The sequence below is a fragment of the Sorex araneus genome, chromosome X (genome assembly GCF_027595985.1).
Source record: "Sorex araneus isolate mSorAra2 chromosome X, mSorAra2.pri, whole genome shotgun sequence".
Lineage (NCBI taxonomy): Eukaryota > Metazoa > Chordata > Mammalia > Eulipotyphla > Soricidae > Sorex > Sorex araneus.
In genome coordinates, this window is record NC_073313.1 from 246,123,433 (window position 1) to 246,145,272 (window position 21,840).

At 37.6% G+C, this 21,840-nt stretch overlaps 2 protein-coding genes across 2 annotated transcripts in view; one reads left to right on the forward strand and one right to left on the reverse strand.

Moving 5' to 3' along the window:
* Positions 1 to 21,840, forward strand: part of SPAG16 (sperm associated antigen 16) — a 984,605-nt gene that overhangs the window by 185,367 nt on the left and 777,398 nt on the right. The window lies entirely within an intron of this gene.
* Positions 1,016 to 3,822, reverse strand: LOC129400014 (spermatid perinuclear RNA-binding protein-like). The gene has a single exon (XM_055122275.1). It carries the CDS (start codon positions 3,375 to 3,377, stop codon positions 1,401 to 1,403), a length of 1,977 nt encoding a protein of 658 aa, XP_054978250.1. The 5' UTR covers positions 3,378 to 3,822; the 3' UTR covers positions 1,016 to 1,400.

The window sequence follows — 21,840 nt, forward strand, 5'->3', positions numbered from 1 at the left end:
GCTTCTCTATCCCACCAGCACTTGAGGCAGACTTCTAATCATGGACCAATCTTCCTGGCCCTTGTTTCTACTATCCTTGGGTATTGGTCTCATATTATGTTTTTAAATATCCCACAAGTAAGTGCAATCATCCTGTCCGTCCCTCTCCTTCTGAGTCATTTCACTCAGCATGACACTCTCCATGTACACCCACAGATAAACAAATTTTTTTATTTCATTTTCCCTGGTGGATGCATAGTATTTCATAGTGCAGATATACCATAGTTTCTTTCACCAGTTTTGTGTTCTCGGGCATTTGTGTTGGTTCCAGATTCTGGCCATTGTAAACAGTGCTGCAATGAACATAGAAGTGCAGATGGCATTTCTATTGTGTGTTTCTGTGCCCCTGGGTTATATTCCCAGAAGTGGTAATTCTGGTTCATATAAAAACTCAATTTTTAGTTTTTTGAGAAGTGCCCAAATTATTTTTGAAAAAGGCCGGACCAGTCAGAAATCCCACCAACAATGAAGGAGAATTCCTTTATCTCCAAATCCTCACCAGCACTGTTCTAGTCTTTGTGGTGTGAGATGATATCTTGTTGTTTTGATTTGCATATCCCTGATGATTAGTGATGTAGAGCATTTTTTCATGTGCCTTTTAGCCGTTTGTACTTTTTTTTTTGCTTTTTGGGTCACACCTGGCGATGCACAGGGGCCCTGGCTGTGCTCAGGGGACCATATGGGATGCTGGGATTCGAACCCGGGTTGGCCGCGTGCAAGGCAAACGCCCTACCCGCTGTGCTATCGCTCCAGCCCCCGCCATTTGTACTTCTTTGAGGAAATTTCTTTCATTTCTTCTCTTCATTTTTTTTTTTTTTTTGGCTTTAATTACACACTTTAATATTTACAAAGTTTAAATGAAAATTCTATTGTATAAAAAAAAAATAACTACAGCCCAAATTGAATTAAAGTGCCCTGGGGCAAATACATTTCAATCAACTAAAAATCAGTGACTGCATCAGGAACCAGGCAGTACTCTGTGTTACAACAAAGCAGTTTATTTGTGATCAGTGTTTGAGACTATACATCCTTCACAAATTTAATTTTACATAATCTGATACTCCTCTTAAAACTTAAACTTTGAACTGCTAGACTTATTTCCCTAGAACAGAAGGGCTGGTAGAAGTTATTTTCTGGAAATGAGGTACCGTTTCACAGAACTAGTTTCTTTTTTTGTTTGTTTGTTTTCAAGTTTTAGAGAACTAAATTTGCATTTGTTAAAATCAAAAAGTAGGAAAGATGTTCTTTACAAATAATTTTGATCAAGTATGTGTTCAAAGAAAGCAGAATAAAAAGGCTTTTCTCTACCATTCTGTATTGTACTGTACTGTTGTTCAATAGGAATTAGCTTCTGTCATTTGCTAAAAGAATGAGTAGTGGGGAACAGGATATGTTGGGAATTTCATAACGGGTAACAGAACCATTCTCTTGGGTAAACCATAGGCAGGGGCTGCTGTGCTGTAACCATACGGTGTTCCATAGCCTGGAGCAATATAGCCAGGTGCGGCCGTGGCCCCGACGAAAGCACCCCGCGTCAGCGCTCCTCTCCCTCTGCCCCGCACAGCCTGGGCTGCGGCCGACACGGCTGTATTCACCACACCTTTGGCCTGAGGGATAATCTTCTTTTTCTTATTATTTGCTGCATTGGGTCCAGAAAACAGCTTCTCCAGAGCAGCTAACGCTGCACTTGCCTTTGCCACTTTCTTATTTGGACCTGCACCTCTAAATTTCTGTCCGTCTACTTCTACCTCCATTACAAAGCGCTTGTCGTGGCTCCCACCCGTCTCTGAGATGAGTTCGTATTTAAGACCTCTTCTTTTCTCATTGAGCTCCATTACAGGGTTTTTGCCGCTTGCTGTGAGGATAGGACCCTGAGTTCTTACCTCTAAGGTACTGGAGGTTTCAGTTGTAGAATTTCCAGTATTATTGCTTGAATTTGAAGACACTGTTTCATTTTTGCCTTCATTATCTGATTTTTCATCAGAACTCATACATTCAATATCTGCATCAAAGCCTGTTGGATATCCCATTGCCTGCAATACCTTCACTGCTACATGAAGTTTCGCTGTTTTCTTGGATGGTCCTGAGGCTTCATATGTTGTGCCATCCACATCTACAGACATGGTGAAGACTGGGGCGTGGACAGGGCCAGACTGGGATAAGAGTTTATACTGAAGCCCAGGTCTGATCTGATTTAGTCGCATTAGCGCATTCATAAGGTCTATTGCTTTACTATCCAGAATTTTCCTTAAATTTCGTTTCATCTTTTTATTGGGATCTTTATCATCTGCTAATCCATCTTCAAATGGTCTCTTCAGAGCTGAAGACCCAGGACCTTCTTTATCAGTGACTGACCAAGAATATTTCTGAAAGGGCTTACTAGATGGAAGGGGGTCCATTTCCAGCACTTTATAAATCTGGCCAAAGGCAGACAGTCTGAGTGCATGCTGTGCACTGTGTGTGATATCTTCTTTCTGCTGGACAGTCATGTAGCTCAGCGCATCTGTTGGGTCTCGCTCACAAGGATCATGAAGGCCAGGACCCCCAGGAAGTAGTATTCCAGATGCCAAACACTCCATTACTCGTCTCAAGGCCTCCCCAGCGCCCAAAGGTCTATTACAAGTACCTATAGACTTTTCACATATAAGCTCTAGTGGCCATCCTTTCAGCGGTGCCCATGTGGGGACTCTGTTGCACAAGTCACGCAGAATACGGAGCACAATTACACACGATTTCAGTCCATTTGCCCTTGCCTGAAACCATTTGGCATGTCGGAGAGACGCCAAGGCATTCAGGCATTTCTGCCTGTCCAGTAAGTCCGGAGGATCTTTCACCGCAACCTTTTCTCCATCCTTCTTTTCCAATTCATCCCTAATTAGAGGGGAAGTAAGTATCACCTTCAAAGTTAACGTGGGCTCTTTTGTATTTCGAATTATAATAGATGCCTCATCTACACATTGTTCCACTTGGTATTTCTCTTCTGTGAGTTTCTGAATCTGTACAGGAAGGTTTTCCTTGACCGTATTTAAGAGGGTCTCTGTGGGCTTGTCTTTGCACATTAAAACCAGCTCCAAGTCCATGTCATCTTTTATCAGCAAGCCTTTGGCAACCAGGCCAATCCTCATCACACCACACAATGTCCGGCCACTCTGATCCTTGGAATAGGTGTCTCCAGTCTCCTCCTTCTTCACTTCTGCCTCACCCTCTGCTTTCGTGCTTTTATTTGTTTCATCCAACCAATCTGAAACATGTTTAAGAGCACATTCAACAGTAGACACCATATTCTGGACAGCTTCAAGTTCCTCTGGAGATGGATAGATCGTTGAATGTTTCACCATTACATGGCGATCATCATTGGCAAAAGAGCGAATAGATCATGGTTCTCTATAGTACTTCAACTTCTTTTTCCGATCCTTTCCCCTCTTTCTTGTCGTCTTGGCTAGACACTGTTTTGTGTCACAGTACCTCCTCATAAGCCTGAGTCCCTGACAGCTCAGAGTCAATACAGAAAGACGTGTGAAGACTTGTTCTCTGGAATACACCAATTTGAAGTGCAGGTCGGCTGGAAGTCTTCAAGACCCTTTCTGGATGAGGGAAGTAGCTCAGTGGCCCTGGGTTCAACTCCCGCGCCGCCGCGCTCGGCCCGCGCCCGCCGCCCGCGCCCGCTCCGCCGCCGCCGCCACCTCGTCCGCCCGCGGCTCCGACTCCTCAGCCCAGCGGCGGCGGCTGCGGCGGCTGCTGCCCTGGTGGCGCTCGCGGCTCCGGTCTCCGCTTCGGCTTCGGCGGCGGCGGCGGCGGCGGCGGGCCTTCTCTTCATTTTTTGATTTGTTTGGATGTTTTTCTCTTGTAACGTTCTAGCAGTGACTTATATGTCTTGAATCTGATGGGTATTGGGTAAATAATTTTTCAAATTCCAGTTTTATTTTTTATCCTGGTCACCATTTTTTTTGAGGTGCAGAAGTTTCTCAGTTTAATGTAGTTCCAGTTGTTTATCTTTGCTTTCATTTGTTTGTATCTCTTTTGTATCTCTTCTGGTAACATTCCATATAGATACATATTGTTTGTCAGTTTGAATTAACATTTATGTGTCTCTCAACTCTGGTCAATATAGATTATTTTTCCATTTGAAAACCCTTTTTGAGAATGCCTTATGAAAGTGGGGACTTGGGGAATTAAAATATTTCTATATTCGACATTAACACATTCCACACTAGACCTTCAAGGTTAGAAGAAAAGTAAAAAGGAAATGTAATTTTCCATTGTACTTTATTTTATTTTTTGTCAACCTGGAAGTTCTATATTCCACCTGAACTTAGTCACTATTAGGGTTGCAGTTCAATATTTGCTAAAGTTAGTAGGCATATCATCATTGTTACTGGCTACTGGTTTTGGCATATGATGGGTCTCATTCCCCTGACCCTGAAAGAGCCTCCAATATGGCACCATTGGAAAGGACGAGTAAAGAGAGGCTTCTAAAATCTCGGGGCAAGGGCGAATGGAGACGTTACTGAGAACGCTTGAGAAATTCAATGATCAATGGGATGATGATGATAATGATGATGAGTAGTCATATCATCTTTTTTTATTGTTTTTAGGCTATAAGTCTGTTTTTATGTTTATGAGATGATTAAAGCTTCTAACGCTTATCAGTTATGAGAGAAAGAGACCAAGAGACCCAGTCTTCTCACTGTTGATTGTATTAATTTCCTTAAAACTTTGGTCGTGAAGGAAATCGATGTTTGGAAGAGTATTGATTGCCAAGACAAAAATCAGGATTGTCTACAAGAAGGAGAAAGTTGTAACTAGATACCAGGGAACTTGACTATGAATATGATAGGGAATAAGGTAATAATGGTATCATGAACCTGGGGCTGGAGCGATAGCACAGCGGGTAGGGCGTTTGCCTTGCACGTGGCCGACCCAGGTTCGAATCCCAGCATCCCATATGGTCCCCTGAGCACCGCCAGGGGTAATTCCTGAGTGAAGAGCCAGGAGTAACCCCTGTGCATCATCAGGTGTGACCCAAAAACCAAAAAATAAAAAAAAAGATGGTATCATGAACCTATGCTAAAAGAGAATTTGAAAAAATAGCATATCTTTTGTAAAGTGTTCAGTAATATAACTCTCAAAGGAGATATTCTATTGACAGATAAAGATCATTAAAAGCCACAATATATATAAAATTATATTCTGTCATATCAGTTATGGGATTTTTAAAAAGCTAACTATAGAAATTAGGTAGATCTTTGTTTATTACACCATCCTGAAAATAAAGATTATTTATCACATTGTGTTTTATTGAGGAATTCAAGGTTAATAAATTAAAGGGACCATAGTAATCAATCATCTTTCTACCCTCCATGTATTAGCATAATGTTTGTATCTTATTTATAATTTTAACTTTTTAATTCTTCTAGATCTAAAGTTAAATGTGATTTATAAAATTGAAATTATTTATGATAGTGCAGATACAAGTTATGGTAATTGCTCTAATAACTCAGATAATTAATTATTATGCATTCCTAAAATGGAATCCTATTAAGTTACTTTACTATGATGAATGTAATCATTTTGATAATGTAAGTAATCTACACATTTTTCCAGATTAATCACAGATGCTGTTCTATGGCTGTTTTAATGTGATGAATTATAATAGTTCACTTACTATCAGCATCAATGATCTTTAAATGCTCTTAATAATCATATTCAAATTTCATCATTTAGAAATAAATTTATCTTTATTTAAAATAACATTTCAACAAATAAGATGACTTACATTCTACAAAATAGGCAACTTGTACATAATTATGAAATTAACGAAACAAATATTCAAATCATAAAATAAGTAGTTTATATTTTTAACGCCCCATACTAATCAATTATTGTAAAAATCACTTTTAGTCACTCCTCTTCTCCTACTTGGATTTAAAATTTTCCTACTCTTTTCACCCTCACTTTAGGTCATCTTCCAAGTCATTGTATTCTGTTTTCAAAATAAGAAAATTCAATGGAAGAGGCTTATTTTAAAATAACATAGAGAACTTCCTGTTCCTAAATATGAAAAACAAATTCTTTTGTACTTTAGCTTCACTTTCTTAGCTAGTTCCATACCCTGTTCACATCTCAAATGCAATGCTTCAAATGTAATGCTTCTTGATTCTTCCTCTTCATCCTCTGTGTCACTTGATAGGAGCGTGATGTATATGAGACAAAAATACTCTTGAAATATTAACTAACTTCTGGTCCTAGAAATTTTCTTAACCATTTTTTTCACAGTTTGTGTTAGTACTTGCACCTCAAAGGAAAAATGTAGCAGAAGCAGTAGAGTGAAGGAAATAGAGAATCTTCTTTTTTTTCCCCTCTTTTAGGCAAACCTGGTTCTTAAGAACAAGGTCCAGGGGCTAGAGTAATAGCTCAAAGGGCTGAGCGCATGCTTTGAATGTGGATCCCTTACTTCAATTCCCAGTATGACCTGATCCGCTTACACCCTTGAGTGACCCCTGAGTTCAGAGTTTGGAGATGGCCCTGTGCACTGCGGAGTCTGCTCAAAGGACAACAATAAATAAATGTATACACTGCAAAAAAAAATTGGAGTTCACTCACTTTCCCTTCCCGCCAGGTAATTTTGTGTCTAAGAACTCAGAGAGTTGAACCCTGTTTCCTCAGAATAACTCTAGTGATGATGAGAACCCAGGGAAGAGATTTCTATTTCTCAGGCTTACATAGCTAGTATCATACGATGTCAGCCCTTCAGCGTAAGCTAGTGGTTATCAAATGACCCTTTGATCTCAAGAATGGAACAAAAAGATAGCAACTGAATAAAAATGGTGCATGGGACAGGAACCAGAAATTTTCCCTGAAGCCTTTGTGAACTACTGATGAATTACGTTAGTGGTGATATAAAGCAACAAAAATAAGTGTTGGTATACCTTTCCCTAGGGTTGGTATAAAATGGAAACCTTAGGAAATTACACTCAAAGGAGAAATTCCATTAACATATAGATATTATTAAAACCCATACTTTTTGAATATACCAAATTATATCCATCGTATCAGTTATGGGAATTTAAATATACCTCATGGTGTATATTTAATTAATATTACAATAAGAGAACCAATTTATCACTGAGGTCCATCCACTTTTTTCTACCACTCTTTTTTTTTTTTGAATAGGTGTCCACACATTTTGCTGTTTGCTTTGGACTAAATTGCCTTCCCTAAAGGCAATTGCTTAGCTCTTCTCTTCTGATACCTGTGAATGTGATCCTAGATGGAAATAGATCTTTTCAGATATAATCAAGTTGAAGTTGTAACAGACTATGATACACCTAATCCAAAATTTCTAATTTCCTTATAAAAAGAGACTATGCATACTACACACAAGAAAAATATATGATAAAGTTAACAGAAACTGAATTTTGTGTTTTCAGAACCCAGGAATCTTAAGGCCTACAGCCAATCATTAACAGTTGGGAGAAAGTCTTGGGTTGTTTCTTCATCACTTTTCTGAGTGAGCTTGATTTCAGACTACTAGCCCACATGACATAGAGAGAGAATAAATTTCTATTCTTTAAAGTTACTTACTTTGTGGCACTCTTTTTTTTTTTTTTAAATAGCAGCCCTGGGAGATAACGGCAGTATCTAAACAGGAAGAAATGTGTTACTTATACTCTGCTTAAAAAACAAACTTTTCCCCCAAAAGTACCAAGCAATCCTTGAATTTTGCTTTTAGTACTCATTTACATTATTTTGCATAATTTCTCAAGTAAATTATTATCACAGCAAGACTGTAAGCAGCCACTCTGGTGGAGTTTCAGGTGGGTTTCTGAGAGATCAGCATCACTTCCCACTTGGGCACATGGCCCCCCCCCACTCTTGCTCTCTAACCTCAGCATGTAATATTTTCTGCAGCAACTCTCTTGAGATTGTATTGTTCGATTCATATCTGAAAATATCTGGGGTTGGCATGCCATCTGCTTAATAAAAGCTTGTTTGGATATTTGTACTATTTCTCTGTTATGTTTTTATGTATTAATCCTGTGTGTGTTGTTCCGAATACCCTGAGGAGTTAGTGCCTAGGGGGTCTTTTCAGAACCCTGAAGTATAAGTCCAGGTATCAGGAGTGACCCACTCAGTCAATTACTCTTGCTAACTAGTAATTACCTCCTGGGTCACATAGGATTGACTGTCAGAACGGTGATGACATGCTGGCTCTGAGTGATGTCTCACATTGGAATAATACTAGAAGTTGAATATAGGTTCTTGATCTACATCTCTTCTCTCACTTCGCTTCTTTCTGGAAGTTATGTTGATTCCCATATTTTATTTTTATCTAAGAATGGTCATTCTACTTCTTTCATGAATTTGTCAGTCTTTACATGACAGAAAGCATTTTTTTCTGAACACTTGAGATTTCCTGCCATAGAAATCCTTCTAGTAGATACCCTTTGTCAATCAAACTCCTGTGGTTATGTAAAGTATTGCTTTATCTTTGAAGTAATGAGAGAAGATGGACAGATATTCCTTACATGACTGGGACTATTTATGAACAAGGGTTGTACTTCCTATTGCTGGCAGGTGTATAGGCAGCCTGGGTCAATGAAAAAAAAAGATAGTATTCAAGAAATGCACTGATCATTGGCTAGTCAGTTCAGAGGTAGTACCACTTGAAATTATTTGACTTTAAATTTAAGGTACTCACATGGTATATAATTTGCTATCTTACATTTATATGTTACTTTTGAAAACAGTAAAGTTAGGATAACAAAAAATATTATTCATGCTTTTTTGCATGCTGTGGGTAAGATTTACTTTTGTGGTCAACATTAGTGAAGAATTGCAATATCTTTGAGAGTGTCACTGGAAGCCAATATTCATGATGTATAATGCAGCATCTTGAGCAATAATGTGAACATCCAATAACAAATAGAATTAGAGAACTGTAATGCCAAGAATATCTATATTGTTCAATATAAACAAGTTCTGAGGAACTATTGCATTGTGAGTAATAAATAAAACAACTATCTTTTTTCCTATGACTAGGTAAAATAAATTAGCCACGAATAGCAAATTTGAGAGTAAAGAAAAAAAGAGATGGGTTCGGAAAATTTACAGGAAGAAATGAAGCCTTGGAAACTATTTAAAATTCTTAAACTTATGGATTAGATAACATATAAATAGTTATTTTTTAATTATAAATCCTCAGAAGAAAATAACTGTATATTGCAAAAGCCATTGTATTTTATTTATTTTATTTTATTTTTGCTTATATTGGGTCTCACCTGGCAATGCTGAGGGGTTACTTTTGGCTCTGCACTCAGGAATTACTCCTGGCAGTGCTCAGGGGACCATATGGGATGCTGGGAATTGAACCCCGGTCAGCCGCATGCAAGGCAAACGCCCTACCCACTGTGCTATTGCTCCAGCCCACCACTGTACTTTAGACATTTTATAAATACACATTTTAAAAAATGTCTAACAGAGGCACAGTTGGTCGGACATTTCCCTTGCACGTGGCCAACCTGGTTCGATTCCTAGTATGCCATATGGTATCCTGAGCACTGCCAGGAGTAATTCCTTAGTGCATGAGTCAGGAGTAACCCCTGTGCATCGGGTGTGACCCCCCCAAAAATTAAAAAAGTGTCTAACAAAGAAAATATATTTGCTCTGGGCTACTATTTCCTAGGGGTAGTTCTTGTCAGTAACTCAAAAAGGGAGGTTGAGCAGAGCAGTATTGCACCCAAGGAAGAGATGGTTAAGCCTCAGTCTACGAGAATTATGTTCTTCTGACCTGGTGAAACAGCCTGACTTTTAAATAACCCTGCCTGTCTTGCTCACTGTCCCTAGAGATATGACCTTTAGCAAAATGGCCCTCAATAGCTGAAATAGGCCCTAAAACTCCTGACAGCTCAAAGTCATCAGCTTGTTTACTCCTCAGTGCAGTGTTTGGAAATGGAGTTCTAGGTTGCAGACCTTTGTGCTTACAATTCTAAATCCAAATTTTAATGTTAGGTTTACAAATGGAGTTCAAATTTTCTAAACCCCTCAAGTAAACATATAATTTTATGCTTTCACAGGTATGAAGTACAGAGTATTGGTAGTTTGAAGGAGACAGTAGTTTGGTAGTATGAAGTAGAGAGATTAGTACTTTATTAACCATCATATTTTCTTCTTAGATTATTGCCTAAAATTTGATTTCCAAATTTAATCGGTTTGACAATTTTCTAATGTTCATTTAGTTTTCCATATTATCTTATCTCCTGCATTTTAAGTGTTTTATTGTGTATGCAAATGTAGGTATTTAATTCCTGGGTTTTTGAGAGGAAGATTGATTCTCACAATGCAGTGCTCAGGATTTAACTAGCTCTATGCTCAGGCTGCCCTTCTGACAGTGCTAGAGGGGACCATGTCTAGTACTAGAGATGAAGCCATGATCAGCTACAAACAAGGCAAGCATCTTAACCCCTGGTGCCAGATACTTACATTTTTATGTTTCGCCATATTCTTTTTTATAATTCACATTAAGTCATATGTTGTAGGATAACATCGCCTCAGGTAGTTTAGGTTTATTGGGTTACTCCTGTTACAGTGCTCCCATTCCTCTGTTTACTTGTAGCTTCTTTCTTAGTGTTTTGTTGACTTCTAAATATTGCTTTTCTCTTCTCCTTGAGTCCTTTGCATGATTTATTAAGAGCCATGTCCTTTTTGTATAGGCACAAGAAGACAATACTATGCTTTTGTAACTTGAGACTTAATTGGCTTTGAATATTATTAATTCCCAGGCATCTGCCTTCTCCACTTAAGCCTTAGTTGCCCTCAGTTCCTAGCACCCCAAAAGCAGGGTCCCGACGAGGGACGAGGCGGATCCAGGGCAAGGGGTGAGTTATGTGCTACCCTGGCTTAGAGATGGGCCTGGCCAAAGTACCTAATTCTTAACTATAAGTTAAGATATTGATTATAGACAAATGCTGTCATGATCCAAAAGTAATGACGAGACTAGGACCCTGCTAGGGATAGAAAAGACTGATCTGGCCTGAGCACTGTAGTCTGAGATTGAGATGGCCCCAGCAGGGCAATTCTATAAGCTTTAATGCATTTCTTATCATGTCCATACAAAATGATTAATATTATGAATTCTTATATGTTTGCTGGATGAGGAGAGGAGAAACACACTCATGGGACTTCGCCCTTGGGGGGATCCTCCTGCTGAAAGAGAATCAGTCCTAGGAGAAGCATCCCCTAAGGGGAAGGAACCTCACCCCTATTGATGGTGACCACACCTATGTGTACGCCCCAACCCTCTCATGCTGGGGGGATTTAACTAGGCTGTAAGAGTGGATTGGGGGGCCAGATCCACAGATCCAGAGAGAGATCCAGAGTCTAGAGAGAAGAAGAGAGAGAGAATGAAATAAACTGATCCAGCGACCAGTTTGGCCTTCTTCCTTCCGTCGCCTAACCTTGACCGACAGCCACTCACGCGGTTCCAGAGCACCGAACTCGGGTGGTGAGACAGAGGCGCCCGGAGAGCCCTCGAGTGCACATGCCCCTCGGCGTGCTTTAGTTTTTTTACAATATGTATGTATTCTAAAAGAAATTTCTATTATTATACAAATGATTAAATATTACCATAGTCATCCCAACCCTAGATATTCTCCCAACTCTGGGATTTTGTCCATTGATATCTATTTACCTCTGAATTTCTAAATAAATTCCTTAAATTTTTGTTTCAGAAACTTTTATTGCTTTCCTTCATGTATCTTGAACCTAACCTATTCAAATGTTCACCCTCTTCTTTTTTCTTCACTCACACATTTACTCTCTCTGAAGCTTCTCAATTTATAACATGACTTTTCAATAATTCAACACCCAGTATTTAATAATGTGATGTAGACTACCTCTGGAGAAATTTGAGATAATACTTCGATCTTGGCAAAATTTCAACTCTTTACTTCTTTGTGATGGCTATCTATCTGACAAACTTCTATCCTGGTTCTGTCTGGAACACTTATTGCCAGCAGAGTCATCACCTCAGAGAGCCTTTGGTGAGGGGGAGCACATTTCAGGAAATCCCTAGATTTCTGTTTTTGTTGTTCACCAATACAATATTTTTAAAATTTCTTGATTGACAATCTCATTATGGCGCTGTACATCATAGCAATGGAATGGCTTTAACTCTGCCTGTCATCTCTGGGAATGTAGGTCTCAAGTAAACTGTATACCCAGCCAATTAACAGGAGAAAAAAAATAAGCAGATTTATTTATTTATTTATACTATTTTATGCCCCGGGGCATAACATTGGAAAAAGTCAATTCTCTCCCTCCTCAATGCAGTGCAATTTAAAACTTCATGTGTCATCTTAATTGAGGAAAAGGAGAAATGTATCTATTTTAGGAGAGAGTAAATGATTTTTGGAAAAGGCAAACAGACCCTTAGATGAATAGTTGGGAGAGATGATGGTATGTGCCAACATTTGTCAGGATAATGGGTTCACATCTGATTCCCTTTTCTTTGAAAAGAATCAGCCTTCCTTGGATGATGAAACCTCTACATGGGGACATTATGGCAGTTGATTTTCTTCTAGAATATCTGCTTTTTGACAAATAAGGAGACTTCAGAGAAATCATTTCCCAGCATTTATTATTTTTCAAGTGCCGTCAGCTCAAAATGATCCTTATGCCCAAGTAACTTATTTTGGTGTGGTATATTGTCATCCTTCAACAATGACTTTATGGGAAAGGTTTCATGGAAGAATAATGTTGTAAGAAGTAGAAATTCTGAAAATGCTTTATTATCTATACTCGATTGAGCAAGTTCCTAGGTCAGAGAACTTTCCCTCAGAATGTTGAAATATTTCTTAATGTTTTCTAGATTGAGGGTGTATATAGGACTTGTCAGAAAACCTCAGCATAAGGGCAGAGGACCTCTAAAAATCATCTACAGGTTCGTGTCTATGCTTTATCCACCCCACACCCCAAGATTATCTAGCACCTTGCTATGACTGAGAGAAGTGGTGACTCAAGAGCTGTTACACATACTTTGGTATCAATTCATCCTCTTGTTCAGATAAATTGCTACCCCTCATCCCAAGTGTAACTGGTATGCTTGAGGCTATATCCACCAGGATTAAGTTTCTTCAGATGGGAAGACTTTTGCCTTCTGCCAAGATGGTTGGAAAGTTGAGAGAAAACATCCGGGAGTCTAACTGTTGCTGATGTAAAATCAGAGTGACTGTCACTTTTAGGTTTATTCACTGTCCCCTTTCGCACATACTTCCCAGGTTCTGAGCAAAAGAATTGACTTTTTTCTAGTGCATGTTAGTCTGCCAGGTGTTTACTTTCAATCCACTTTGTGCTGCTTGATCTGTTAACAGTCACCAAACCCTTTACCAGAAACATTACAGCTACCAAAATCTCATCTTTTTTTTTCTCCTCCATTGTTCTGCTTTGATTACTATGACTTTGCAAGGTTTTTATTTTTCTCTTTATTCCCATTGTCATTCTGGTTGCTTTCTTTCAGAGAGGAAGGAATTAAGTAATAGAATACAACATGTTGTTTAAGTTTCCCCTTCAAATCAAGGATCTCCGTAATATTTCTGCCTTTTTATTCTCTTTGCTAAAATGTTTTTATGAAATTTTATCAATAAAATAAAAACTAAATAGGAGAATGAGGGTACTTGTTTCATTTTATGTTCATATAAACAGTCCTAAGGACAAAAGTTACTCACACACAATCTCAGATACATAGAGAATAAGGCATCAAGTTTAGTAAAATTAGAAGTCAACTATTGTAAAAAACTAAGGCACTCTGAGGGGCGCGTGCACTCGCGGGGTCTCCGGGCGGCTCTGTCTCACCGCCCGCGTTCAGTGCCCTGGAACCACTGTGTGTGCTGCCGGTCAAGGGCAGGCGAAGGAAGAACGAGGACCAAGCTGGTTGCTGATTAGTTACCGTTTATTCAATCTTCCATCTTTCTCATCTCCCGCACTCCCAGCTCCATCCTCTCTCGATCTACTACAGCCTGGATTCTCCTCTTCACTCTGTCTCTCCCCCTACTTGTCTCTCCCACCTTGCCCTCTAGGCTACACCCAGCCAGGTAGCAAAATCAACATAAGAAAGCCCTTCCTGAGGGCAGGGCATTCCAAAGCTTTTCCTGACTCTTAAGATTTTTTTCCTTTCCTTAGTCCAAACACTTATTAACATCTTAATACTAGTTATTTTTGTATGGACATAGCAAGAGATACATTGAGGCTTGCAAGGCTGCTCTCCTGGCAATATCTTGCCACAGGCTCAGACCACAGCACTCAGGCCAGATTAATCATTCCTCACCCTAGCAGGGTCCGAATCTAGTTATCACTGTTTGGATCATGACAACATTTGTCCATGACCAAGCTCTATGGCCAGGCCCATCTCGATGCCAGGGTAGCACACAACTCACCACTTGCCCTGGGTCTGTCTCGTCCCTTGTCGGGACCCTGATTTTGGCGGTGCTAGGAAGTAAGGGCAGCTGAGGATTAGGTTGAGAGAACAGATGTCCAGGAGGAAAATATCATGTAGAGTGAAATGACTCCCAGGTAGCATTTGCTGTCTTCCTGTGTCCATACAAAAAGGACATGGCTCTGAATAAACTATGCAAAGGACTCAAGGAGAAGAGAAAAACAATATTTACAAGTCAACAGAACACTAAGAAAGAAGCTACAAATAAACACAGAGGAATGGGAGCACTGTAACAGGAGTAACCCAATAAAACTAAACTACCTGAGGCTATGTAAACCTACAAACTATGACTCCCAAAAGAATACTCTGCAGACTAGCTCAATTAGGACATAATGCAGGAAAATTCAACAAATTGCATGTAAGTACTAAGAGCATGTACAACTTTAAACTTGTTGAAATATGCAGATTAAAAATAAATTAAATATAATATCAAGCTAAAAGCAGTAAAATGTATTATAATCTCTTAAAATTAATTCAAAGATATGGGTGAATGTCCTAAAAAGATCAGTAAATCCATAAAAATAAATGAAGCTATGATAGCAAATGATAGTCCTGGTAATTTTATAAACTATTATTGATGGAGTACCTTTTAAATTTTAATGCCCTTTCTTTTCTTTGCCTTGCCTGCCTTGCCTGGAGGTACCTAAGGCTTAGTTCTGACTACGCAGGGATCACTCCTGGCTGGCTCAGGGATCATAGGTAGTGCTGGGAATTGAACCTGAGCTGGCTATAGGCAAGGCAAGTTCCTTACCCACTATACCATTACTCTGCCCTCAACCCTTTTTCCTTTCTGTGCAGAAGTTTTCTGAGTTTGATACAGTTCCATTTATTTATTCCTCTTTTTGTTTTCATTGCTAACACAAAGGAAACTTTTAATGAGCTGGTAATCATCTTACTTTGCTCATGGGTGAAAAGTATTCTGCATAGTGATTCACTGTTTGATTTTCAATGGGAGTCAAATTCTAATGTCATCTTGGAAAATTAACAAAACATAAGTCAAAATTTGTTTCTCTAAAGATATTAATAGCTGGAAAAACATGTTTTTAATGGCAGGGTGGGAGAAAGTAAGAGTTAGGTCGTATTTGATATTTCAGAATAAGATTATGAAATACTTAAAGAATCTTTTAGAATTTAAAATAAGTGGTATGCATTTATTTTAAATATATGTATTTCATTGTTTATACATATAGTATTTGAATACATGTCTTCATTTAATCTCTCAGTACAGAATTAATTCCAATAAAACACATACACAAACAAACCTACATGTATGTTTATATATACTCAGAAGTCACTTAATTGCTTCCCTTCTGAAGATTATGTCAACTAGGTTAGCCTTATTTTCATTTTCTGAAGCATGGACAAACTTTGAATTTTTTCTAGTTTATATATATATATAAATATATGTCTTATATACACTTTATATATAATATATAAGCTTTACATACACTATTGTAAATATATATGTCTTATACACACTATTAGTAGGAAGAAATTTAAAAATTTTCAGTAAATAGTAACTATGTAACATGCTACATTGTATTTAATTATAATGTGTTTTAGAGTAGATTTAAATTATTCTCACATGGTAAGTTTGATGACATTTTTGTGTGGGATTTAATTTTTTGTTGACAAATTCAGAAACTATTCTCTACTATAGAGCCCTAGGAATAAAACAAATTTGTTGTTTTGAATCTCAGTGTGATTAAAATGTTTTTAACATGATCAATGTAGCTGCCATGGATAATATTCTCATTTTGAGACCTATTCAGAATAAAATGTGGTCTTCTTCCTTTTGTGAAATATCTTTTTATCTCCATTTTTCTGGATCTCCAACTTTCTTCTTGTTGAACTTATGGTATTCCTGACTGATGCTTTACTATTCCAATTAATTTTTTTTTTCTCCACATTTCCCTACCAAAATATTGAGTAGTCTTCCTTTGCTGATTTTTCTAGTGTAAACTTTCCCAGGGAACTGACGTTAAGCATTGTTTTAGAAGACAGATTTGGGAGAGAATTATTTTATTCGATCATTATCTGTGTGATGGAGCTTTAACCTTCCAATGGATTCCTATTATTTTTTTAGTGTTTCTCTCCTCTAAGTTAGTCAAAAGTAAAATAGAAAATAAACACATAGAAATAAAATTATACAAACCTCTATATAGCAATCTTTGTGTAATTATTTGTCAGCAGTACAAACACCTCTATTTCACCTAGAAAGTTTCCCTTCTGTGGAATATCTTTTTATCTCCATTTTTCTGGACCTTTGAGTTTCTGTTTGTTGAAGTTTAGGTACCTTGACTGATACTTTATCTATTCTTCCAATTAATTTTTTTAAGTGAAAAAATAATTTTTATTGAAAGAAACGTATAGAGATATAAGGGGGAGAGAGAGATGGAGAGAGGAAGAGGAAGAGAGGAAAAGAGAGGGAGAGAGAGAGAGAGAGAGAGAGAGAGAGAGAGAGAGAGAGAGAGAGAGAGAGAGAAACAGACAGACAGAGAAAGACAGGGAGGAGTTTTTTTTTTTTTTTTTTTTTTGCTTTTTGGGTCACACCCAGCGATGCTCAGGGGGTTACTCCGGGCTTTGCTCTCAGAAATTACTCCTGGCAGTGCTTGGGGGACCATATGGGATGCCAGGGATCGAACCCGGGTCAGCCGCGTGCAAGGCAAACGCCCTACTCGCTGTGCTATCGCTCCGGCCCCGACAGGGAGGAGTTTTTGATGAGAATTGTTCTAGAAAGACTATATTCTCCAGAGGGAAAAGGCCATTGTTTGATATTTCTAAATTCACCATCTTTGTGTTTTAACTATTTTTTGAGTAATCCTGGAAAGTGATCATATATTGTTTTCCTCTTTATTTCAAAGCATTATCTAATGGATAAAATAATTGAATATTATGATTATAACTAGAGTCATTTAAGCTCTCTCATTGCTCTGACTTCACAGTTTTGAATTTTTTCTCTTAAAAGTTGCCTTTTGTACTGTTTCTATGCACAGAAACAGTTGGTAGCATTTAATATAGAAAACTTATGTAAAGTTGAGCTAGCTTGCCTACTAATTCATTTTGAGTTTTCTTTCCAGAACTATATGATGTTTCCATCTGGAATTGCAACATTGTCTTGTAGCATCTGTAAACAGTATCAAGAGACTTCAATTATGGATTATCCTGGGAAACTCTAAAATGACACTGCTTAAACTGTTGAACTTAATATTAATCTTCTAGTTTTTCCCTAGTTATTAGCCCTAGTTCTTCTTAGTCAATAAAAATTGTTTTAGTCACTGTTCTTCATAGTTATCCAATGCAGTCAATGATAGTTTCATAATACAGAACTCCAGTACCCCATGTCAATGTTTTCCCCACCAATGTCTCAAGACCCCACAGCTCAACACCACTTCTTCCTTCCCCGGCTAACTGGCATGGTCAGCTCCATCCCATGGAACAGTTCTTTGATTTTGTCATTTGTTATTCCTTTACTGAGTTTCTTTATAACCGTCATACGAGAAAGACAGTATCTGTCCATCTTCACTGGCTGATGTTACTAAGAGTGATATGTTCCACTTCCACCCAAGTAGTAACAAATTACATAATTTCATATTTTTCTTATAGTCAAGTACTATTCCTTTGCATAGATGCACTATATATATTATATAGTAACCAGTAACGTCTCTATTGTGAGACTTGTTGTTACTGTATATGGCCTATCGAATATGCCACGGGGAGCTTGCCAGGCTCTGCTGTGCGGGTGGGATACTCCCAGTAGCTTGCTGGGCTCTCCGAGAGGGATAGAGAAATCAAACCCGGGTCTCCCATGTGTAAGGCAAACACCCTACCTGCTGTGCTATCGCTCCAGTCCTATATGTAAACCATAGTTTCTCTATCCAGTCACTATTCTTGGACACTCAGGTTCCTTCCAGATTTTGGCTATAGGCAATGAACATAGGAGTGCAAATACTTTCTGAATAGATTTTGGGGGCTATCAATAGAATTCTGACTTTATTTTTCAGTTTCAATGAAGTCTTCAGCGTTTCTTTCCCCTCCCCACAATTAAAAAAAAATTATTCACCACAGTTCACTCTTTTGTTGTTATTGTGTGAGTGTGATAGGTTTGTTTCATTTTTTTTTCTTGAAAATGATATAATAGTATGAATTCGAATTTGGAAGGAAAATTGTCATTGACCTATTTGGATTCTGGCAGTAAATAAGTTTTGAAATCTTATTGGCAGTCAACCCTCTCAATACACTCCTGGTGTTCTATTCACATTTTATCTTTTATCTGATCCTCGGATCTTAGTTGGATCACTGCAACTAAGTACTGAACAATCAAGCTGGTACTTTTTAGGAAAATATCGATATCAGAAAATAGTTTTCCTCTAAAAATGCAACCATTGTAGAACATAATACTGAAACACCCTATAAAATTATATAGTACATTTAGAATTCAGCAAGATATCATTTGTAAGAATGAAGCCAAAACATGCATACTTATTAAATATTATAATGCTCTGCTGCAGAGTTGGAGAGAAAATGCAATGAGAAAGGTGCTTGCCTTGCACTCGACCAAACTGGATTCAATCCCTGGCACCCCAGATGGTGATCCTCCAAGTACTCTGAGGGGTGATAACTTAGTCCAGCACATCACAAACTTTGGTCTAAATACAAACAAACAAAAATAGTTGTGTTGCTCAGTGATTTCTGTCAAAATCAAAATAAAGGGACTAAACAGATAATGCAGGGGAAGGTGCTCCCCTTGCATGCTGTTAATTCTGGTTTGTACCCGCTCCACTACATATAGACCCTAAGCATCTTCAGGACTAATCTCTGAGCCCTGAGCATCACTACGTGTGAAAAACAAGCCAAAATAACAAAACAAACAAAAAACCCTATCAAGATATCATTTCTTATAAACAAATAATGTAAGGGGAATGTTTATCTCATTATTTTGGCTTAAGCCTACTAATTATTTTTACTCCTCTTAAAATAATTATATATTTTAAATTCAGATATAGAGATAAATTCAACTTATTTTCAAGACACTTACTGTAAAAGCTATAATTGTATAGTTTAACCATTTTAGATAAAATAGTACAACTCCCACTCTACTGTTGTCATTAATAGTTACAGCATTGTTTAAATAACTATGATATTAAGTTTTGACAATATTAAATTTATATGATAAATTTGTTTATTGTTGCAGAAAAGTATTTGATACCACAGGAAAATTGTTATATATATGATTAATTTTAATGTATCATGCTATTAATACAAATAATTATTCTTATAAGTTAACTTTCTTTGACATAAATATATTTTATACACATATAGCTTTTATATATACACACATGAATATTATATATATACATAACTATATGTTGGATGTTATTTTCAATGTTTGACACATACATAAAGAATAACCCACATATGGGATTTTGCAATGCATATGCACCATTTCTTTGTTATGTAAATGCATGTGTATTTTCTAAGCTAAATTAACAAGAATGCTTAAAAATCTTCTCTAACACCACCTATGCCTTATTATTCTGTGCCACACATTTTCTTTTATTGAGTAGTTAGGGTTAGGCTGACACTTTTCAAGCTGAAAGGCAGAAACATTTATCTTCCCTGACAAACAATTTGTGAGTACTTTCCTTAGGTTGCAAGACACTAGCTCTAATGCAGTTCTCATTTTAGTCCATAATATAGCCCCTGAAACATTTGGCATGTTCTTGCTGAATTTACTTGTAATGCACTAAATAGCATTAGAGGTTGATTGTCATATATATTAAAATGTTCTTGCAGAATGTGTTTTTGGAATAAAAAATAAAGTAGGGATTATTTTGCATAAGCATTTTAAAAGGAAATAATTTGTTTTTCACTGAATGTTTGTGTAATATTTTTATTGACACAATTAAAATATGATAAAATATAAAACTGACACCTATAATCCCATTAAAATTAAGTTTTGTTGACATATGAAATATTCCTTAAGTAATTTATGCATAAATGTGTACATTATAACATATAATATACATATAATATATTTAATATTGGAATCATTAGCTTAATTTGCATTCACTGTCAGTGTCACTGTCATCCCGTTGCTCATCGATTTGTTTGAGCGGGCACCAGTAATGTCTCCATTGAGAGACTTGTTGTTGCTGGTTTTGGTCAAATACGCCATGGGTAGCTTGCCAGGCTCTGCCGTTCAGGCAAGATACTCTCAGTAGCTTGCCGGGCCCTCCGAGAGGGTCGGAGGAATCGGCGGAGTGCAAGGCAAACATGCTGCCGCTGTGTTATTGCTCCAGCCCAATTTGCATTATTCTTATTATTGAATAACACTTCCTATATGATTAAAGTATTGTAAAATTATTTTTGATGATGCTTGTTACTCTATCCAATGCAAACTCTAAGATAAGGTTATACTCTATTTTGATATTTGTTACTTTCAGGTTTTTTCTATTAGTAATTGACATAATAGAAGCCATGGATATAGTTCAACCATAGAACACTTTTTTCACCTCAGATCTGAGATACTGGGTTTGTCACTAGCAACCCTCACAAAAATACACCATAAGACCAAGCAATTTAAAATTTTTAGTGTGCTTTTTTCATTTTATTTTAGTGTGATTTTTTCATTTTTGTTTTTTTATGCATTTTGATTATTGAGCTGGAGTGACAGCACAGCAGGTAGGGTGTTTGCCTTGATGTGACCAACCCGGGTTCGATTCCTCCATCCCTCTTGGAGAGCCCGGCAAGCTACTGAGAGTATCCTTCCTGCACGGCAGAGCCTGGCAAGCTTCCTATGGCATAATCGATATACCAAAAACAGTAACAACATGCCTCACAATGGAGTCGTTATTGGTGCCCGCTCAAGCAAAAATCGATGAACAAGGGACAACAGTGCTACAAACAGTGCTTTGTATTTTGATTATGCCCCCAGCATGCTTTTTAATTTCAGTGTGTTTCTTATTGGTTGTAGAAGTCATATTTTTTCTATGATGATATTAATCTTTGAACACACACATGTAAATTAGATACTGGTTCAATGTCTCAAAGAAATAATGTACCTTTTATTTTTTTTTCTTTATTTTATTTCTCAAGCAAAATGCTGTTATTTAAGATATCTGAGTGTCAGTGGGAGTTATAGTAGAGTAGTACAGTGGATAGAACACATACCTTGCATGAACATAGCTGAGTGGTCAAAAGAAAAATAGAAATATGGGTGTGGCTAGTGATGAGAACTCCATAAAGTAATGGGATGAAATTATGTATACCAAATAGGAATGTAGGTGATACTGTAGAGTGGGGTATGC

Coding starts and splice junctions, on each gene's coding strand:
- LOC129400014 (XM_055122275.1), bottom strand. CDS start 3,377: ATGGTGAAACATTCAACGATCTATCCATCTCCAGAGGAACTTGAAGCT.